Here is an 18,396-nt window from a genome sequence, read left to right on the forward strand (position 1 = left end):
GGCTGGGGATGAGCCGCAACTGAGGTACATGCCCTCTTTGGTCCACAGACCGACACTAACCACTGATCCAAACCAGCCAGGGCTATACAAGTTTTTAAAGTGTTGATGTCCTTACACTTGCCCATCATGTCCTTGAAATTAGAGGTCAGCTCGCACCCCCATCACCTCAGCAACTTGATCTTGGTGGTGCCCGTGCTAGGTCCCTAGGTGGAGCTGGAGGGGGATTCCTTCTGGGTACCAGTGGGCCAGGCCATCCTCTCTGGGAACCTGGGCCCCCCGGAACCTGAGCTTTCTTCTGAAGGCTCACCTCACCTCACAGGTAGGCTGTTCCTCCCAGGACAGAACTCCCGGAAGCGTTCAGATGGCCAAGTCCCAGAAGACCGTGCCAGCCTTTCCTCAGACAGAAGGTGGGTGTCTCTCACCTGCAGACGAGAGCCCTCCTGAGGTTTGGGGCCACAAGGGCGTAGAAAATCCATGGCTGAGGTTTCCCCCTGCATCTTTTTAAAAATACGTTTATACTGATTTGAGAGAGTGAGGGAGGGAGAGGGAAAGAGAAACACCGATTGGCTGCCTCCTGCACACCTGCTGCTGGTGCATAGGACAGTGGGGGACAACGCTCAGCTAACTGAGCTGCACTGGCCAGGGCTCCCCTTGCATCTTGCCCACTCAACCCCCTCTCCTCACCTAGCATGGCAGGGTGGTGGCAGTCGGGTGTGGACACTGCAGCACTCATCCTGTCTACAGGGGTCCAGGCAGCTGCCGCCGTCCCCATCCTTCTGTCTGACCTGCGGCACAGTGGCTTTGACCATCTCCTGCACCAGGGCATCTGCCGGCCCACCCGGCGCCTCTGCAGCCCCACCTCAGCTCCAACCCCCAAGTTGTCAAAGAAGCCCAAGATGCAGGCCACAGGGGACACGTTCCCCACCGACTGGAGCCCACCGCACTTCAAGTTCCTGACCCCAAGGGCACTGCAAGCTGGCAGGAGGGTGGGCACAGTGGGGCCTCGGGGCCTGAGGAGACTGGCCTGCTGGGTGCCCATGGAGTTAGAGCAGAAGCCCCAGGCCTCAGACCCCAAGGAGGACCTGGCCTCGCTGGAGGAGCTGTTCAGGAGCGCGGCAGGCCCAAGCCGGCAGGCTGCGGCTCCAGCGGGGAGCCCCAGCACCATGGTAAGCCAGCCCTCCTCCACCACCCCAGGGCACTCCTTGTCCATACCCAACTGTCCTCCTTTGACCACCTCCGTTGGATCCACCCTCCTCAGCCGCCATCTCCCACAGCAAAGGCTGGGGTGCCCTCACCCTTTCTTTCCACTCCTATTTCTTGCTAAGGGATGGCTTGGCAGGGGGCCCCCTGCATGGGTCCTTCAGGGCTTTCGCAGCCATGGTGGGATGTGGCCCTGCAGAAGGAAGGACCTTGGAGCCGGGTCAGGCTAGTCAGGCACAGAGACTCAGGCTGACTGGCCCAGTGGATCTCGAGTCCTGAATGGACACTTCTGTGATGAACTTCACGCGGCGGGGAAACTGCTGTTGCTAGGCAGACATGTCAGGAAATGGATTCTAGGAATAGGGCTTCAGTTGTCTGTGAAAGCCCAAGATTGCCAGTCCCTGAAAGGGCCACCCTGGGGAACCGATCAGCTAGGTTCTAATCACACATCGGAGCACCCTGAAAGTATGTTTAAAGTTATTGCTGTGGTATTGATATGGAATGACCCTCAAGACATATTGCTAGTGCAAAGGGCAGATGCAGGATGGCCGCATGGCGTGCTGCCCTTCGTGCTGGGAGGGCTCTGCACCGCGTGCTGCTTGCTGTCTGTGGGCAGCCGCTCTGGCAGCACGCCGGGGGTACTGAATGCCTCATGCTCTTGATTTTTCAGTCATGTGGATGGATTGTGTATTCAAAAAAATAAACAAAATAAAGGGCTTAATTTAAATTTAATTTTATTTGCCCTGGCAGTTTGGCCCAGCGTTTAGAGCATTGGCCCACGGACCAGAGAGTCCCAGGTTCGGTTCCCGCTAAGGGCACGTACCTCAGTTGCAGTTTGTCCCCAACCCCAGTTGAGGTCATGCGAGTGGCAACCAGTCAATGTGTCTCTCTCACATCGATGTTTTTCTCTCTCTCTTCCCTCCTCTCTTCCTCCCCCTCTATCTGAAGATAAGTGCAAAAATGTCCTCGGGTGAGGATAAAAATAATAATAATTTTTTTTCCCAGTTGTTTATTGATGAAGATTTAGCATAGCAGACAGAGAAGTTCTGTATTTATTTATTTTCCATCAGTGGAAGTGAAGAGTCTTCATAGTGTCCAGGCATCATTCCTCTTTCTGTTCAGATCCAGTGACCATCACTTTGTGTTCTTTACTGTCAAATGTGATGCTTCTGGCTTATTGCACATTTCCTTGGGCTCGGGCAGAGGGAGAGCGGACTGGACTGGAACTGTGTGGGGACACTTGGGATTTGGAGGGTGCTCAGAGCTTTCGCTGAGTTGCAGCCACGCAGGACGGTGGCCATATTGCTCCTTCCCAGGGCTCTGGGGAGAGGCAGCAGCCCCTCCCTCCAATAATCTTTTTTATTCTGTTTCCCCTCTACTTTGTCCTTCTGTTTCTTCCCCATCCCCATGCCCTGTTTCTCCAGTTCACCTCCGAGGGCTCAGAAAGCTATGTCAACAGCTTAGATTACTTACTACAGGAGAAGAGGTGAGTGCAAAAGAGGGTTCATCACGGAATGTTCATTTCTGTGGGGTTTGCAGTAATTTCACAGGGGTCTTCCTCTGACTCACAGTAAATGCCTCTCAGGATAATGCAGCCTACCTCCCCCCACAGTGTGCCCCCTGGACTGCCCTGGATGCTCGAATTAATAACAAATAAGAGGAACACCAGCCAGTCAAAGGGGAGCACGGCTAAGCAGAGAGCCCCAGACCCCTGCCACGTACAGAGCCCTTGTCCCAGCTCCTCTTTCTATCTTGACTCTGTTCTGCCCAATTCCTGCTGGTTTGGAGAAGCAGGGGAGTTGGGTATGTGTGGGACCATGCTCCAGCCAACTGAGCTACACCAGCCCGGGTGAAAACCATGTTTTTTAGGCCTGTCTGCTCCTCTGTGCGTGTTCAGAGATAATGCAATCAATGCAGTGCAGCCTCCTCACCCCAAGTAGACGTGTTTGAGGCCAGCAGTGCAGCTGCCTGCTCTCTTCCTCCTAGGCCTCACCATGTTCTTGGGGTTCCTGCAGCCCAGTGACAAGGCTGGATGACCCTCCAGAAACAGCACCAACCCCTGTTATTGGCCCTTGTCTCCCTGCAGGGAACAGGCCCTAGAGCAGGAGCTGGAGCAGGAGCCGGAGAAGCTGCCTGTGCAGGACTGTCCTGATCTTGATTCCTTGGATCTCGATGAGAAGGACATGCCTCTCACACCAGAGCACAGGTGGTGGGGAGTAGACATGGGAAGGGGGGACAGGAGGGGTCGTAGGTGGGGGTGGGCACCCAGGGGCACAAAGGGGCACTGGGGAGAGTACAGGAGGGTGGGCAGGCACGTGGGGAGGGAATGAGGCGGGAAGGACCCCTGTACCCACCTCTCTGTGAAGGAGTTAGTCCATCACACTCTGGGTTTTGGACAGTTTCAGCCAGTGATCCTCAGGTTGCTTCCTTCCCTTAAGCCCACATTCATTCATTGAATTGAGAAATTTTTATTCACCAAATGTGTGTCAGGATCTAGTGTGGGCTTTTGAGGGCATAGATACAAAACATGGCCTGCTCTGCCCCAACTGCCCGCATTTATAGAACTCAATCTCTTGAGATAGTAACTACACAAAACCTCAGCCTAAATGAAAACTGCCTTTAAGGGGAGAAAGCAGCCATGTGACATTGTGCACTGTCCCCGGTCTGGGGAAAGAAGGTAGCAGCTTTCCATGCTGTCATACAGGCGGAGTCTGCTGGCCCACTGAGGGGAGGAGGGTGGACTCGTCTCTGCCAGAGTCTCAGAGATGCCCAAGGACCACCTTCAGGGCACCCTGTTATCTGTCATCCATGTATCTGTCCATCTTTTCATCCATTCATCCATCCATCCATCCAACAGACATCTAGGTGCCAGGTTCTGTTACAGACCCTGGGGATACAACAGGAGCAAGGTCAGACAGACATCTCTGCCCTCATATAACTTGTTTTTGGGGCAGGGAGACGCGCGATGAACCAGCTAAGTGAAGTCATGGGACAAGTGCTAATGAGAAAGGATAAACTGGGGAGTGGGCATCAGGACTGTGGGAGGGTTGGGAGATTTTGGATGAGGGGTCAGGGAAGACCTCATAAGCAGATGACTTTTAAGCAGAGCCCTGAAAGAAGTGAGAGGAAGCTCTGGGCCCACCCCCACCCCACCCCCAGACCAGAGTCCTTCTGGTGTGTTGGGGGAGCAGGCAGAGGAGGCAGATGGAGGAGAGGAGACCAGGGAGGCTGAGCGGGGAGTTGCTACCATTCACCCGAAAAGGGTCCTCTGCTGCTGTGTCAAGAGGAGGCTGGGGGATAGTAATGAAGGGGCCAGAGGCTTTTGGCCTGAGCAAGCAGAAGGGTAAGACTAAGGGATGGGGTAGGGTCGAGAGTTCCTCTGGGGGACCCAGAGGCAGGATCAAGGAGGCGGCTAGAATGCCTTGTCTGGAAAGGCAGGCTCGGGAGTTCCTGTGTACAAGTGACATTTAAAGCCACAGAACTGGATGAGATGACTGGGGGGGTCAGTATCCAGGAGAGGAGACCCAGGTCCAAGGGTGCAGCATGAGGTCACGTTGACCTTAACGAGAGGAGCTCTGGTAGATGGTTGTGGGCAGACCTGACCGGAACAGGTTCACAGGAGATAGGCACAGAGCAAAGGAGGAAAATGGGCAGCAGTCGACGGGGGAAGTGGAGTCAGGATGGAACTGTCTGTCTGTCTGTCTGCCTTCTTTCATTTCTTCTTTCCTCGTGCCCAGGAGGAGCTGGGGGGTGGGCGACTGCGGGTTGGCCAACACTCCCCCACTGTCTGCCTGTCCAGGCTTTGCCTTCTCCGTAAGTCTGAGTGCTGTCATCCGGCTCGGAGCGGTGACAGGCGGAGTGTGCGTTTGGCACTCACTCACTGAAGGACATTGAGAGAAAGCACACGGATTTCCTTGGGGCTTCCACATTTGGGACCTCCAAATGTGATTGTTGCCCACAGAGTATTCTGAGCTATACAATGACAGGTCGTTTGCCTTTTTCTGGAACTTTCCTGATAGTCATTTCAGGACTAGATCAGGGATTCGCACCCTCACTGGAATGTTCCAGGCTACATGGGCACACGGGCTCTGTTGCACTGACCTGCTCTGCTGTTAGTGGAGCACCCACGGACGGTGTTGTGCCACTGGCGTGAGGGGCCTGTGCCGCAGTGAAACTGCATCACAGGCCCGGCCTGGATTCGGGAGCTGCCTCCTGCCTGGGACCAGCTCTCCCTGCACAGAGCCAAGTGGTCAGATAGGCCGAGCACTGCGCACACGCTGCCCAGACCCCAGGGAAAGGGTGCTGTGCGGTCACACAGTGCGTCCAGGCACACGCATGCTGAGCATGAACTAGTGGGACCTCCAGGCTTGGGCCAAAGGCCTTGGTGGTGATGAGAGCACTGGCTTCTCTGTGTTGGGGCCTGTGGATTTGGTTTCTAGGTTCCCCACTCACTGGATAGACAGCATTGGAATTGAACCTTTTAAAAATCTTTATAGCAAGAATAAGTATTCTAGCTCTCTGCCTGTCTGCTGTGTACATCCAGGATTCCAGAAGCCACAGCTTGGATATTTTTAAATCCTCACAGGAAGGAAGTTATCTGGGCAACCAGCTAAAGACAGAATGGGTTTCAGGCTTTGAAATCACTGATAATTTTCTGGGCACGTGACATTTTCAAACTGGACTTTGAGAAAGCCTTTGACAACAGCCACTTTGAGGTGGTGGTTTTGATGTGGGATCATTTTGATGGGACAGTTCAGCTCTCTGCTTCAAAGAAAATGACTCTCTGATATGCAAAGCCAGCAGCCTCTCGCCTCCCTGAGTAGGGTGTGGAGCGTGGAGGAGTGGAAGTCTGGAGAGGGTGAGCTGAGGCTGGGGGCGGCTCATGACTGGTCGGCAAGTCGCCTGTGACCAGGAGTTGTATAACTGCCACAGCTGCCCCTCAGAAAGGCCCCCGAGCATCCTGAGCAGATCGTCTGCTCACACGCTAAGCGCTGGCTGGTATTTCTTCAAGTTAAAAGACCCTGTGTGTGTTGAGGTGGGGGAGGGAGGACATTTAAACCACAACATCACCCTTTATCCTCGGTTCTGGGCTGCGCAGGAAGTCCTCAGACCTGCGGGGCCGTCTCGGAATTCAGAATGACACACAGAGGTTATAGTTAATATCACAAAAGGCCCGTTGAACAGTGGTTTGGGGACAAGGTTAAGGCCTTTTTACAGGTGAGCCTATTCTTGCAGACTTTTAATAATTTGTACATTTTTTAAAGTTATAAAAGCAACATTGGAAGCCATAGATATTCAAACAGCAAAGAAATTCATCTCAAACGGCAAAGAAGTGAGCAAAACAGAAAATTGCTTTACCATCTGTGTGGTGGTTTCCCAGGCTGCTTCCAGAAGGCTGCAGACGCAGAATCTCCCCAGTATCACCCTCTGGTGCCATTTCATCCTCAGGGTGGACCTATAATTCTGGTCCCCCCCCCCCCCGACACTGGGTCACCTGGCAGGAAGTGAGGCAGTTCACCTGGCCAGCAGTGGGCAGCCCCTCGATGCTCCACCTCCACTGCCAGCTGCTTGTGTCCCAGGTCCTAATGGGAGCCCAGGTCCGTCCCCCTCTGAGTTCCCGAGTTCAGTCTTAGCGAGGATCCTGGGTGTGGGCAGTCCTCTGCTTAGGGGAGGGGATGCAGTATCCATAGCTGGTTTAATTTATTGCTGTTACTGTTGTTAAATGCATATCACCTAATTACAAAATCTAGCAGAACACAGTTGTATGAAGTTCCCCAAATCCTATTGCTCAGGGCCGACCCTAGACTGCAGTTGCATGTGTCAGATATGTGGGGGGTACTGCGTGTGTTTATGAATGTGTGTATACCTACACCCATATGGTAGTGCTCATGCTCTTCCACCCACTTTGTGGTGCAGTTACCTCGATCCCAGGTACCATCCCACTGCCTCCCTTTCCTCGTTCCCTCTTCTTGGGGTTGACTAGTCCTGGCAGCGTGTACCCTCCCGACATAGTCGGATTGTATCCCCTCTCCACCCTCTCCTGCTGTTCGTGGGCCCAGCTCTGGTCTACTCAGTCAGACTCCCAGTGCAGGTGAGACATTCTAACAGCTTCCTGGGAAGTCCTGATCATGGAGCTTGAGGACCGCTGCCCAGAGGAAGAGCCTGGGCTCCTTCGTGGCCAGGATGCTCTCCCTGACCCTGGCTGATCCATGTCTCTGTGGCCTGTCCACCTGCTGGAGGGTACTGGGAAGTGCAAGGGCAGCCCACACCTGATTCATCTCCAGCACCGGACACCTGCATATGGTGGGCATTCAGTGAACGCTAGATCTACAAAGAGCCAATGGGTGGGGCTGGGGTTGTCACCAGGACCTCTGGTTCCTGGACTGAGGCCCTGAAGGAGGGATCAGGTATACGACAAAGAGTAGAAAGGAAAGGACTTCTTAGTCTGCATCTCGGGGCTCTCCCTCCATCAGCAGATGGCGCTGTGCCTCCTGCTTCAGCTGCAGGCCACAGGCCCCAGCTGCAGACCAGGTGCACCTGCTGACCAGCTCTCCCCCAAACCCCCTTGCTTTGCCAGGAAGCTGGTGGAGAGGTTCTCCATGTCCCTGCAGGTCATCCCATCAGTACATCCAGGAGAGACCATATTTCTACCCAGGCATCAGCCCCTGCCATGCATCCTTGACTGTTCATACCTGAAGCCCCGTAATCACCTGGAAGGCCTGTTCCTCAGGTAAATATGTGTGCGGCATGACCAGGCCCCTTCCTCACGGAGCCCACTGGTTAGGACCACCCTAGAGGAGGACACCCAAAGCTGTGTTTGGGCCCATTTGGATGTGTCAGCTTTTAGATGAAGTAGCCACACCGTCTAACATTTAATTTTTTTAATCTTACATTTTAGCATACTAGACTGTGTATTTACATACTCATACTGCCTTTTGCTCCCACACACCTGAGTTTCATGCAACAACTTCAGTCACACTTATCCTATGTGCTTTGGAGCTGTCTCCACCAACACTGGAGCCACTTCCTGGGCCACCCAGCAGTGCTCCAGAGCACATCGTTGTCACTGCCACCTGCTCATTCGAGACCCTGAACGTCAACCTGTGTGTGCTGCTGACACTGGAAAGGTTGTCCCCAGCCCCTAGCATACTGTGTATAATCTTAGGACAGCTTGTTCCTCTTCTCTTTGGAAGTAAGTTCATGATTGTTACCACATAAGCACTGACTGTGTTACTTTTAAGGGCTTTAAAAAAAAAAGCTTTATGACAGTAACATGTAACACTTGCAATTGTGAGTTCGTACACTGAGGAAGGAGAGAGAGAGACAGGGTGGCCACCATCCCCTGGGAGCTGGTGCCGGTGGTGAGGGGCTGGTGAGCAGGCCCCTGGCCGGCCCATGGCACACGGGCCAGGCTGCTTCTGTGGTCCCTTCAGCCACGTTAGGACTTCAACATGGGAATCTGGTTCTCTTTTCTAGCTGTTTGGGGCTTCCTTGTGTCTATCCCATTAATTCTAGATCCACCTTATTTTGTAATAGAAAGATAATATTTTGATGTGTTTCTTTTAAAACTGAGTGTCATGGAGAGTCTCGAGCATCCATAGAAGTAGAGAGAAACATGTAATGTACCTCCATGTACACATCACTCAACTTCAGTGATCAACTCAAAGCCAGTCTTGTTGCATCTCTATCCTGCCCACTAGCATCGTCCCCTCGGGGTTATATTTAGGCAAATCCCTGCACGTATAATTTAATCTGTACATACCTCAATTTGTGTCTCTAAAGGACAGGATTCTGTTGTTAGACATTACATCAGTGCTATTATTGCACCTAAAAATATAGTAATTTCTTAGTGTCGGTCAATGTTCAGATTTCCTTGATCGTCTTATCAACTTTTTTTAAAGTTGCTCATATCAGGGTCAGCAGGGCTGAGCGCTGCTGCCACTGCAGCGCTGAGGAGTGATGTTGTCTTGGCACCTAACACGCTGTCCACCTTTCCGTTTGACTGTGGCCGAGGGTATTCTTACATAAATGTTTGTCTGGGGGTCTGGACTGTACCTGGGATGGGATGTGAGGTGAGTTTGCCCGAGTGTATGAATATTGGTAAAGGTCCACTTTGCCAAACTGAAAAGGTATCTAATACAGAGATGGGGGAGGGGCAGGAAGGAAGATAGCGGAGCTGGAGAAAGGAGGGGACAAGGAGCAGCTGGGCAGGAGCGGGGCAGGGAGGTCAGGAGAAAGGAAGGTGGCTTCCTGAGCAGCCTCATGGTTTGTGCCAACAGTAGGATTTCTGCCCTGGGTTGGACGGCCCGCAGGGAGTGTTTGACAGATGAGATGGCCCATTGAGGGCGACCTGGATCAGAGTGGCCCTGCCAAATGAGGCCAGGTGGCTGGCCAGCTCCCTCGGAGGGAGGAATCCAGGCCCTCCCCACTCAGGCATGCTAAGGAAGCACGGTGCGGACAGAGCCAGCCTGCAACTCCGAAGGGCTTTCTGGAGGGATGCCCTGCACCCCATTGGGCCCAGGGCCCCTGCTGTGCAGTGGGTGAGGGCTGCTTCCTGAGAGTCACAATTAGCCTTGGGGTCATCTTTTATTTCCTGTTTTTTCCAAGGACTTCAAGTTCAGACACAAGAGTGGGAATTACTAGTCCTTTAATAAGTATTCCGTTGTGTTCAGCCGGAAACATGAAAATGGAGGAAGGATAATAGATCACTTGATCTCAGAAAAGCAATGTATTTCCATTTCCTGTCACACAGTTAACACTGTGTTACAGGTAATTGCAAGTGTCCTCGTCATAACTCCTGTTTTCCAGACTTTGTATAGTGAATATGTATCATTTTTATCATTTGAGGGGGAGAAAAAGTGAATGTAGTTTTTAAAAATCACTTCCAGAAATAGAGTTATTTCTCCCCCTTCTGTGAAAAGGAGCATTATCTGTCTCTCTACTGTTCACTGTAGGAAACCTTGGCACAGAGTAAGCAAGCTGTTTGTCTCAGATGGCAGAGCAGGCACGGGCAGCCCCGGTGTCTGAGCGCCAGGCCACGTCCCCTGAGACTGGACCTGCACAGGCTCCGAGCCCACAGCTGTGGGACTGGAGATGCCCCGGGCCATTCCTTCCTGTGCATCACCCAGCCAGTGTGTGACCAGAGTCACGTGCCTTTATGACAAAGCTGGTTGCGGGGCTTAATTTTTTCCTCCTCCCTGGATAGCAGTTCAAAAGGAAATCCAATCCCCTGAGTGGAAAAGCTTCAGGACATGCCCGCTCCTGGCCAGGAGACAGGAGAAGCTCCAGGGAAGGGTGGGAACTGCCTGCTGAATTATCCAGGGTGCTCCCCTGGCCCCATAGTGTGCGTGGGGGTGTCCTGTGGGTGAGGTGGCTGCCTTGTGTTCCCAGGGCACCTGGGGTGCAGACCAGGACCTCCCCCCACCCCTGTGAATATTTCAGCAGGAGAACGGGGGTGGGTCTGAGCTTCATGGACGAAATGCTACTTGGGCACCAGGTCTCTCTGAGGCCCAGCCCTGCTTTGCCACGGCCTCCTCCTTCCTGGCACGCTGGGGAAGCCTGCGAAATAAACCCAGCAGTTGGAGTGTGCACAGGACTGAACCGCCCACTGGCGGCGACTGTCCCTGAAAATAAAAGCCCATTGGCAGGGTTGTCGCTGGGGTCTCTACTTCTGACCTGGTGATGTTGTTTAACCGTAACAGAGGAAAGGAAGAAAAAGAGCAGGATGCGCGCTCGGAGCATTATTCGCTTTCCTTCTCCCGAGGCCGTTAAACTTCCATTTGAGTAACTTGGCAAGGGCGCAGAAACTGATACTGTATAAATAGCTACACTGGTGTTTATCCCTCCACCATCGCTTGGGATTCCTGAGCACGAAGAGCTGCCCTCTGGGACTGCTGTGTGAGATGGGCGGAGGGAAGGACTGGAGGACGCTTGGCATCATCGGGAACAGGAAGTCCGAGCAGAGGTCGGAGCTCTGCCCAGGAGCCCACATGTGGGTCCCCACCAGTCCCTTCTGTGCTGGCCCCTTGTTTTCTGCAGTTCTCCTTTTTGGCTGATTTCTCCTTCCTTCCCTCAGCTCCTGGGCCCTCTGTCCTTCCCATGAGGCTGGGGATCAGCAGTTTTCTGACTGGCTGTTCCTCATCCTGGTGAGAACCTCTCTCACAGGGACCCCGGGGTGGACAGTTGGGGCTTTGTGCTCAGCCAGGCCCGTTGGCATCTGCTGTGACAGAGGCTCCCTCCCCTTCTCACTCTAGGGTCCTCTGATAATCCCAGCATAATTTCTGACCTTAGTGTTGGCTCAGCCACCCAGCGTCCGGGTTCTTGATTTGTAGACATGAAAATCGAACAGCAGCTGATTTTGTGACCCAGAGGTTTTGAGCTTTCAGCACACACCTCCTGCCCTTCTCCTGTCCCTCTTCCCGCCAGATACTGCTTAGGGACTCTCAGCTCTGTCTCCTGCCCAGATCTGGGTGCCATCCCTGTCCCTTCCACTGAAGGGGTGAAGCGGCACCCTTGACCAGCCTGCAGGAGCCCATGCATCTCATCCAGCCCTGGGCACAGAGTTCCCAAAGCCGCTCACTCCAGGGCACAACTGTGCCACCTTTTCTGCCGTCTCCTGCTGCTGGCCTTATAGACCAGCCCTAACTCAGCAGCTGTGCACCGAGAGGCAGCCTGGTCATGGCAGAAGGGAGCCCTGCAGACCAAGGGGGTCTCTCCCTTGGAGCAGCAGTTGGAAATGCATTGATTGAGCCAAAGGGACTTGTATGGTCAGTTCCCCCACCGAGAAACTGGCGGGATGCCCCCCAGCAGAGTTCCACAGTCTCAGAGTCCCTGGAGCGCCATCCTCCTTGCCACATGGCCCCTGGCCAAGTTCTGCCAATTTGTGAGGTCCTCCAGACATTGTTTGCCTGGGTATTGTCTGTATTCAGGGTGTGCTGTGCTTGAACCAGGCGGGCATCATGAGGTCAGCCCACGAAAGTGTCCATGTGACCAAGCGCATGGAACTGAGCGAGGCGCCAGCAGCCCTGGGGCACACACGTGTTTGTATGTACAAATAAAGGTCTATTAGAGTGGTCAACTTCACAAACGGGAAAACCCGCATTCTCCTCTGAACTTAAATGACTTGGAAAAAAGTATACAATTTGTAAATTGCCTGGACATACTCAAGGAGACAGCATCTTGGCTTAGAGAAGCTTTGTTTTGGAGCATTCTGTTCCTAGCAGACTAAAATATGTCGTTTATGAAAAGGAGAAGGTTGGGCTGACCGAGGAAATGTCTATCTGGAGTCATGATTTCAAGTGCTGTCCGAAATGTTCTTTGCATGGGTCTGGCCATTAAAAAAAAGAACAAACATGAAATTACGTTTCTATTTCCTAGAATCCATATTAATTGCCTTTAGGACGATCTAAAGAGAGCAAAGGCACATTCGCAGAATGCAGCGGGTGGGAGATTCCTCCCCCAGACCCAGCCTCCCGGAATGAAGTCCAGCCAACCCTCCACACTGACTTCCGAAGCTCCTTCAGCAGAGGCCCTGCAACCACGTGGACTACTTCAGCTCCTGCTTTACCGGGCCCTGGGCCCCCGAGGCCCGTGACCAGCCAGGCCACCAGTGGGCTTACGGGGCTGCTCTCCATGCCAGCAGTCGGATGACTAGGGAGAGGCCCACAGGATCCTGTCACGAGTGGACGTGCAGGCTCCGGCCACAGGCATGTGGCAACTGAGTGCAATCCCCCTGGACTCAGGGGTCCTTGCTGCTCGTGGTTCTGAAGACTCCTCTGTGGCGCCCTTGTTTGTGATTTGCGTCCTAGAACTTCCCTATCTCGGGCCCCTTTTTGTTATTTTCCCATCTTCTCAGGTGTCCCCTTTGTTTTAGAAACAGCACAGGCAGAAAAGCCCTGTGTAATCAGAGCCCAGACGCTGGTAGGGCCCCGCCAGCAACTCTGGCCCCCACAGCAGGGCCCTGAGCTGAGCCGTGGGACTCCTGGAGTCTCCCCTCAGCTGCCTCAGATCCTCTAATCAGCCTTGCCTCAGTTTTTCTCTGATCAGTGGGAAGGACAAAATATACTCTCTAGTCAGGTGTTTTAAAACACTGAGATGTGCTTATGGGGAGTGATTCTGATGATGGGAGTGGTTTTTCCTTTTGACAGCTGCTTGCATCAAGGGCTCTACAAGCATCTTTGTCCAAAGCAATGACAGATGTGATTGTAGCATCCTGGTGAGGCTGAACCACAGGAATCCCCCACCCGGTTCACTGAGACCGGTGTGTTGAGGAAGGCCGCCGGCCGCTGGCGTGGAGCCCCCTAACCCGGCTCCCCTATTTCTGCAGCTCCCCGCTGGCCCAGCAGCTCTCCTTCCTGCGCAGCGGCCTCCTGGGCAACCTCTACCTGCACACGCTGGCCTGCCCTCTGCCCCTGCTCCAGTGGCTGTTCCAGGTGAGGACCTCAGGCGGGCCACTAGGTGGCGGGAGCGTTCCGGCCGATTGCTGGGCAAGCAGAGCCAAGGGTAGGGCTGGTTGCGGGTGGGCATTCCTTTTCCTCTTCTGGTCTGGGCTGCTGCTGGGTTTGCCCCAGCTGAGGCCAGAGGAGAGATGAAGACCCGTGAGACGGAGTCAGGGCGCTGCTGGGACCAGCCTGTGGTCTCAGTCCACCCATCATGCAGAGTGTGCCTCAGAGGGAAGGCCTCTCTGTGGTCCTGTCCCTGCCACTCCACAGGTGCCTCCATGTGTCCCAGTGCATCTGCACTCCAAGCCACAGGTCCTGGCGCAGCCCCGCAGCGCCCTGGAGATGTGGGGGCCCTCGTGAATTTCAAGCTGGGGGTGCTTAGGTGTTTGAGCATCTGTCTCCCTCTGTGGAGTTGTAGGTCAGCTGGGAAAGCCTAGAACAGCTGCTGTGTCTGCCCCTTTCTCCCTGCTGGTTGCTGCTGGAGCATTGTGTTGACTAAGCTACATTCTGCCCAAGGCCTGAAACCTCTGCACTGAGAAGGAGGGTAAGAAGCCAGCAGGGATGGCCCAGGAACCAGCTGCTGTGATCTGGACGCCAGGCATGGTGATGCCAGCCTTGGCATCTCCCCAGGACCATCCCTGTCTGGGTGGCAGGTCACAAGTTCCAACCAGTCTCATTCCTGCTCGTTGGAGCCTGGATCCCAGCGGTAAATTAGAGCCAGCACGCAGGGTGGGTTGTGAAGGAAGTCGGCTTTGCTGCCTGCCTGCCTTCCAGAAAAAGCCCTCCAGCCCTGTCCTTCCCGTTGCGCCTCCCTGCCCCAGACACCCTTGGTGCCTGGGGCTATTGTGTGTGGCTCTTGCCCTTGTCCCTCCCCCAAGCCCAGTGGGACTGGTGGGCCAGTAACAAGGAACAGTGTGGGCATTCTTCTCTGCTCCACGCACAGTATACGACCAAATGCACAATCGGGCATTGGGAAGCACAAAGGGCCCGTCTGAGACGTCGCCCACAAAGGTTCCTTGTGTGACCCTGACACAGTGTGGACAGCCTTCCCTGTCCGTCAGGCCTGGGAGGAGTGAGCTATCCCTGCCCTGTCCCTTGTCCCACCTGTCATCCCGGGGGGGAGGGGGGGAGCGCAGAGAGCAGAAGACCCTGCCCTGAGGCCACCTCTGCCACGTCCTGCCATGTGACCTTGGCCAAGTTGTCTAGTATCAGCCCTGGGCCTCAGTTTCCTGTGAACTAGACCGATAGTGCCATGTGAAGGTTAAACGAAGTCCTGTGACCTGCCTTGTTTTGATGGCCCCCGTGGCTCTGCCCAGGGCTCAGGCGTCTTCTGGAAGGACTGTTAGTTCTCCACCCTCAGGAAGGAGACACAAAAGCTTCCCACCCCACAGCTGAGCCCGGTCAGTGAAAGGGTGCACTTGGCCCTGGGAACCTTGGGAGCAAGACTCCGCCTAGCGTCTTGGTCTCTGGAGGAAGGAGGAGCAGGGCAGCACGGTGGCCATGTGGCTGCCGTGGTCACACTGCAGGCCTTCACCAGATGGACTCTGCCACTGCACTTCTGAGGCTTTGGTTTTCTTGCCACTTGTACCCTGCCCACAGAAGAGCAGCGTCCTCTCATTCGCAGCTGCTGCACTCTGGGGGAGAGCTGGGCAAGGGTGTCCCAGGCACGCGCCCAGAATGGCCATGGGCTCAGCGTACTTCGGAGCCTTCCTGCTACGTGGACTCTGATTGTGAGAGGCAGGAATCCACGGGGCTCCTGAGCTGCTGGGGGGGTTCTTACAAAGGTGCAGGGTGGTTTGTGGGGTCCTCAGGAGGAGCAGGAACCAGGATGGAGAAGGGCCAGATCCTAGGGTGGGTCTCGGCTTTTCTCTGCTCTGCAGACTCCATGGCCAAGTCAGTTCTCAGGAAGGAGAGTCTGCTTGGCCTCAGAGGGGTTAAGTGACCCCCCCCCCAGCCCCACCCCATCCAGTCAAAGGCAGCAGGTGAGCAGGGTCACTGGGCTGCTGAAGGCTCGCCTGTACACCTGCAGTGGACTCAGAGCTGGGGACGGGTGAGCAGGGCAGATTTCCCCAAACCCGTTCATTCGACTGTTTCTTTGGAAAGGATACCATGAGGTCCCATGGGGACTAGGGCCCGCCCCCTCCCAGGCTTCAGTGGGGCACATAGTGGGCACTGGGTGAACAGACTTCGGCCTTAGTGCTGATGATTTGCAGAAACTCGTCCCTGGAGTCCTAGTGTGTGCACCTGCCATGTGAGCCTGGTAGGGAGGTGGACAAAGCACATAGCACACGCTCTAAAGTTTTGTTCTTGTTGGGAAATGATCAAGTACTCAGCTATGAAGAAGTTCCGAGAATTTATGAAGGGAGGAGAAGGCAGAGTTCTGACGTCTTAGGTCAGATCCCAGGAAACTGACTCTGACGTGGTTTCCAGCCAGACATCCAGGAAAGGGTGGCGGGGGAGGGGGGGTCACTCTCAGCAGCCACCCCTGGGAGCAAGGGCAAGCAGCAGGCCTGGGCAGAGGCAAAGCAAATGCAAGAGAGGTCACAGCCAGTCCTGTAGGGGCTCTGGAACCGGGGTGACCCTTTGGAGTTATCCCAGTGGAGGAAAGGACCCCAGCCCAGGCCTGTTATCAGACAAAGGATGCCCTTGGAGAGGGGGTATGGCCTTCGTAAGGCACTCCCTCCAACCAAGGTAATGTCCAGAGAGGGGCTGGCTCAGGGCCCTCAGCAAACAACAGCCCTGAGCCCCGGGGATGGAGCCTCGGGCCTGAGAGGGGCTTTGCCAGGGCGTCCACTGTAGTGGACCCTCTTCTCAGCTCTCAGGCAGCAGGCCTCGGTCTGTGTGCGCAGACTGGGTGGCACTGTGGGGGAGGGTGCTGTCCCATTGGTCATCTCCATGTCACAAAGTCCAAATCCCCAGCTTGTGACCCTGCAGGGGCTAAAAATATTACTACTTCCCTCCCACCTTCTAAGTTCTTCTGGCTGAGCTACTCATCAGATGAACAGAGACAGATTCACAGGAGAAAATCAAAGCTTAATTCGTGTTCCTGGGGAATTCACATAGACATGAAAATTGCAAAGACAGTGTTGCAACATTGGATATATAAGACATTTTTGGCAAAAGAGAAAAGGTGGGAAGAGGGTATTGGATTTCAGAAGGGAGAGTGGGCAGTTCACAGGCAGCTGAGGAAGAACACGCATGGCAGGCAGTCCTTGCCAGGTGACAGACACAGGGACGGGGCATCTAGCTGGCGGGCACCTGCCTGGAGCCCTCTTGTTTATCCTTCCCATTCAGTTGGGCTAAGCATTTGGAGAGCGTCCTAAGCTCTCCTTCCTGGAGCAGGTTTCTTTGTCTGCATCTCTTGGGCAGGAAAGGAGTGAGGGTCAAAGGTTCTTTCTGAGTCTTTTGCTTCTTAATAAACAGCTTAAAATCAGTATGCCTAAAAGAGCAGCTTCAGGGTGGCAGAATGTTGGTCCCTTCGACCCTCGGACTCGAGCCTTCAAGTAAGGATCCCAGTGAGTTTGAGTCAAGTGGGTGACCTGCCGCCCCCACCCCACCCCAGGTTGTTTGAGAGTCTGCACCCTGGACCTTCCAGAGCCAAGGGTCTCAGATGACCATAAGTTAAGGCCCTGACCTGGAAATGATGGAGGATCACAAGGAGGGGCTGGCCCATCGTTGTCCAGCTGACTTTCCTATACTGGCCCCTACGCTGGAGGGACACCACCCTGACCACAGGGAGTGAGGGGCAGGACAAGATTCCCACATAGGGAGGTGGACAGAGTAGGAGGTTTCAAGTCACATAGATCTGGTATTGAATCCTGTCTTTGTAGCTTACTAACTGTGTGACCCTGGGAAAGTTGCTTGACCATTCTGAGCTTGGTTTTCTCCTCTGTAAAACGGCAATAATGACAATACCCTTGTATCACACGGACTTGTGTGGATTAATTGGGGTTAATTGAATGTGGAGCGATAAAGTTGTATGCTGTTGCTTCACAGAAATGACCCAGCAACCTGTTTTTTCTCCTCCTAGCTGCTAACATGGCCTCCAGAAACCTCTTCGGCAGCCTTTGGTCTCCTGTGGGATCTCAGCATGGATGGACTCTTTCGTCAGTCCGGTCAGTACTAGGGTGGGGGTGGAGACTTTTGCCTTGAGCACCCAAGGTTGCAAGCCAGTGTAGCATGCATCTCCCAGTCTCCCTGGCGCCCGGCATGCAGGAGAGGTGCCGGTGGGGACATTGCGTCACCAGGATGTGGAGATATCGGGCCATCTCTGGCTCTGGCTTCGGCATTAGTAAAAAGCTGAGCCAACAGGCTGCATAGCACCTTGATCTGGCCTCAGAGGTCCGTCCCCGTGGCCAAGTCCAGGCTGACCTCATAGACTCTTGGGATCCCGGAAATGTCCAGAAGGCCAGTTCTCTGGATTTAAGGGGACAGTTCTTTCTGAACATCTAATTCAGATCAGGAAAGCTCCTTGGGTTGGAGTGAACCAGGGGGGCCTGACGCTGTGCCCCCACCAGCAGCCTGCCTTGGCTCCTCAGCGGAGCCCTGCGTGTGGTCTGGGCTGGAGTGAGAGCCTCATGTCTGCATCTTAACCCTGACATTTCACAGGGGCATCGAAGTCGTCTTTGTGCTTCTGGAAGTTCAGAGTTCACGGAAGTGATTGATTTTCCCTCTAGTGGCTGCACCCTTCCCAGGCAGTTATCATTTCGTACCTGAACCCAGACACTTTGGTCCCCCCAAAATATCATGTAACCAG

General features: G+C 54.3%; 1 protein-coding gene across 1 annotated transcript in view; it reads left to right on the forward strand.

Moving 5' to 3' along the window:
* The first annotated feature begins 361 nt into the window (after positions 1-361).
* Positions 362-18,396, forward strand: part of FAM178B (family with sequence similarity 178 member B) — an 81,678-nt gene continuing 63,643 nt past the window's right edge. Inside the window, exons 1-7 of the mRNA XM_036263508.1 lie at positions 362-407; positions 745-1,166; positions 2,625-2,686; positions 3,287-3,406; positions 7,778-7,930; positions 13,526-13,631; positions 17,671-17,755. Coding sequence (XP_036119401.1) covers positions 362-407; positions 745-1,166; positions 2,625-2,686; positions 3,287-3,406; positions 7,778-7,930; positions 13,526-13,631; positions 17,671-17,755 — 994 coding nt within the window. The remainder of the gene's footprint in view (positions 408-744; positions 1,167-2,624; positions 2,687-3,286; positions 3,407-7,777; positions 7,931-13,525; positions 13,632-17,670; positions 17,756-18,396) is intronic.

The sequence above is a fragment of the Molossus molossus genome, unplaced genomic scaffold (genome assembly GCF_014108415.1).
Source record: "Molossus molossus isolate mMolMol1 unplaced genomic scaffold, mMolMol1.p scaffold_m16_p_15, whole genome shotgun sequence".
In the NCBI taxonomy this organism is placed as follows: Eukaryota; Metazoa; Chordata; class Mammalia; order Chiroptera; family Molossidae; genus Molossus; species Molossus molossus.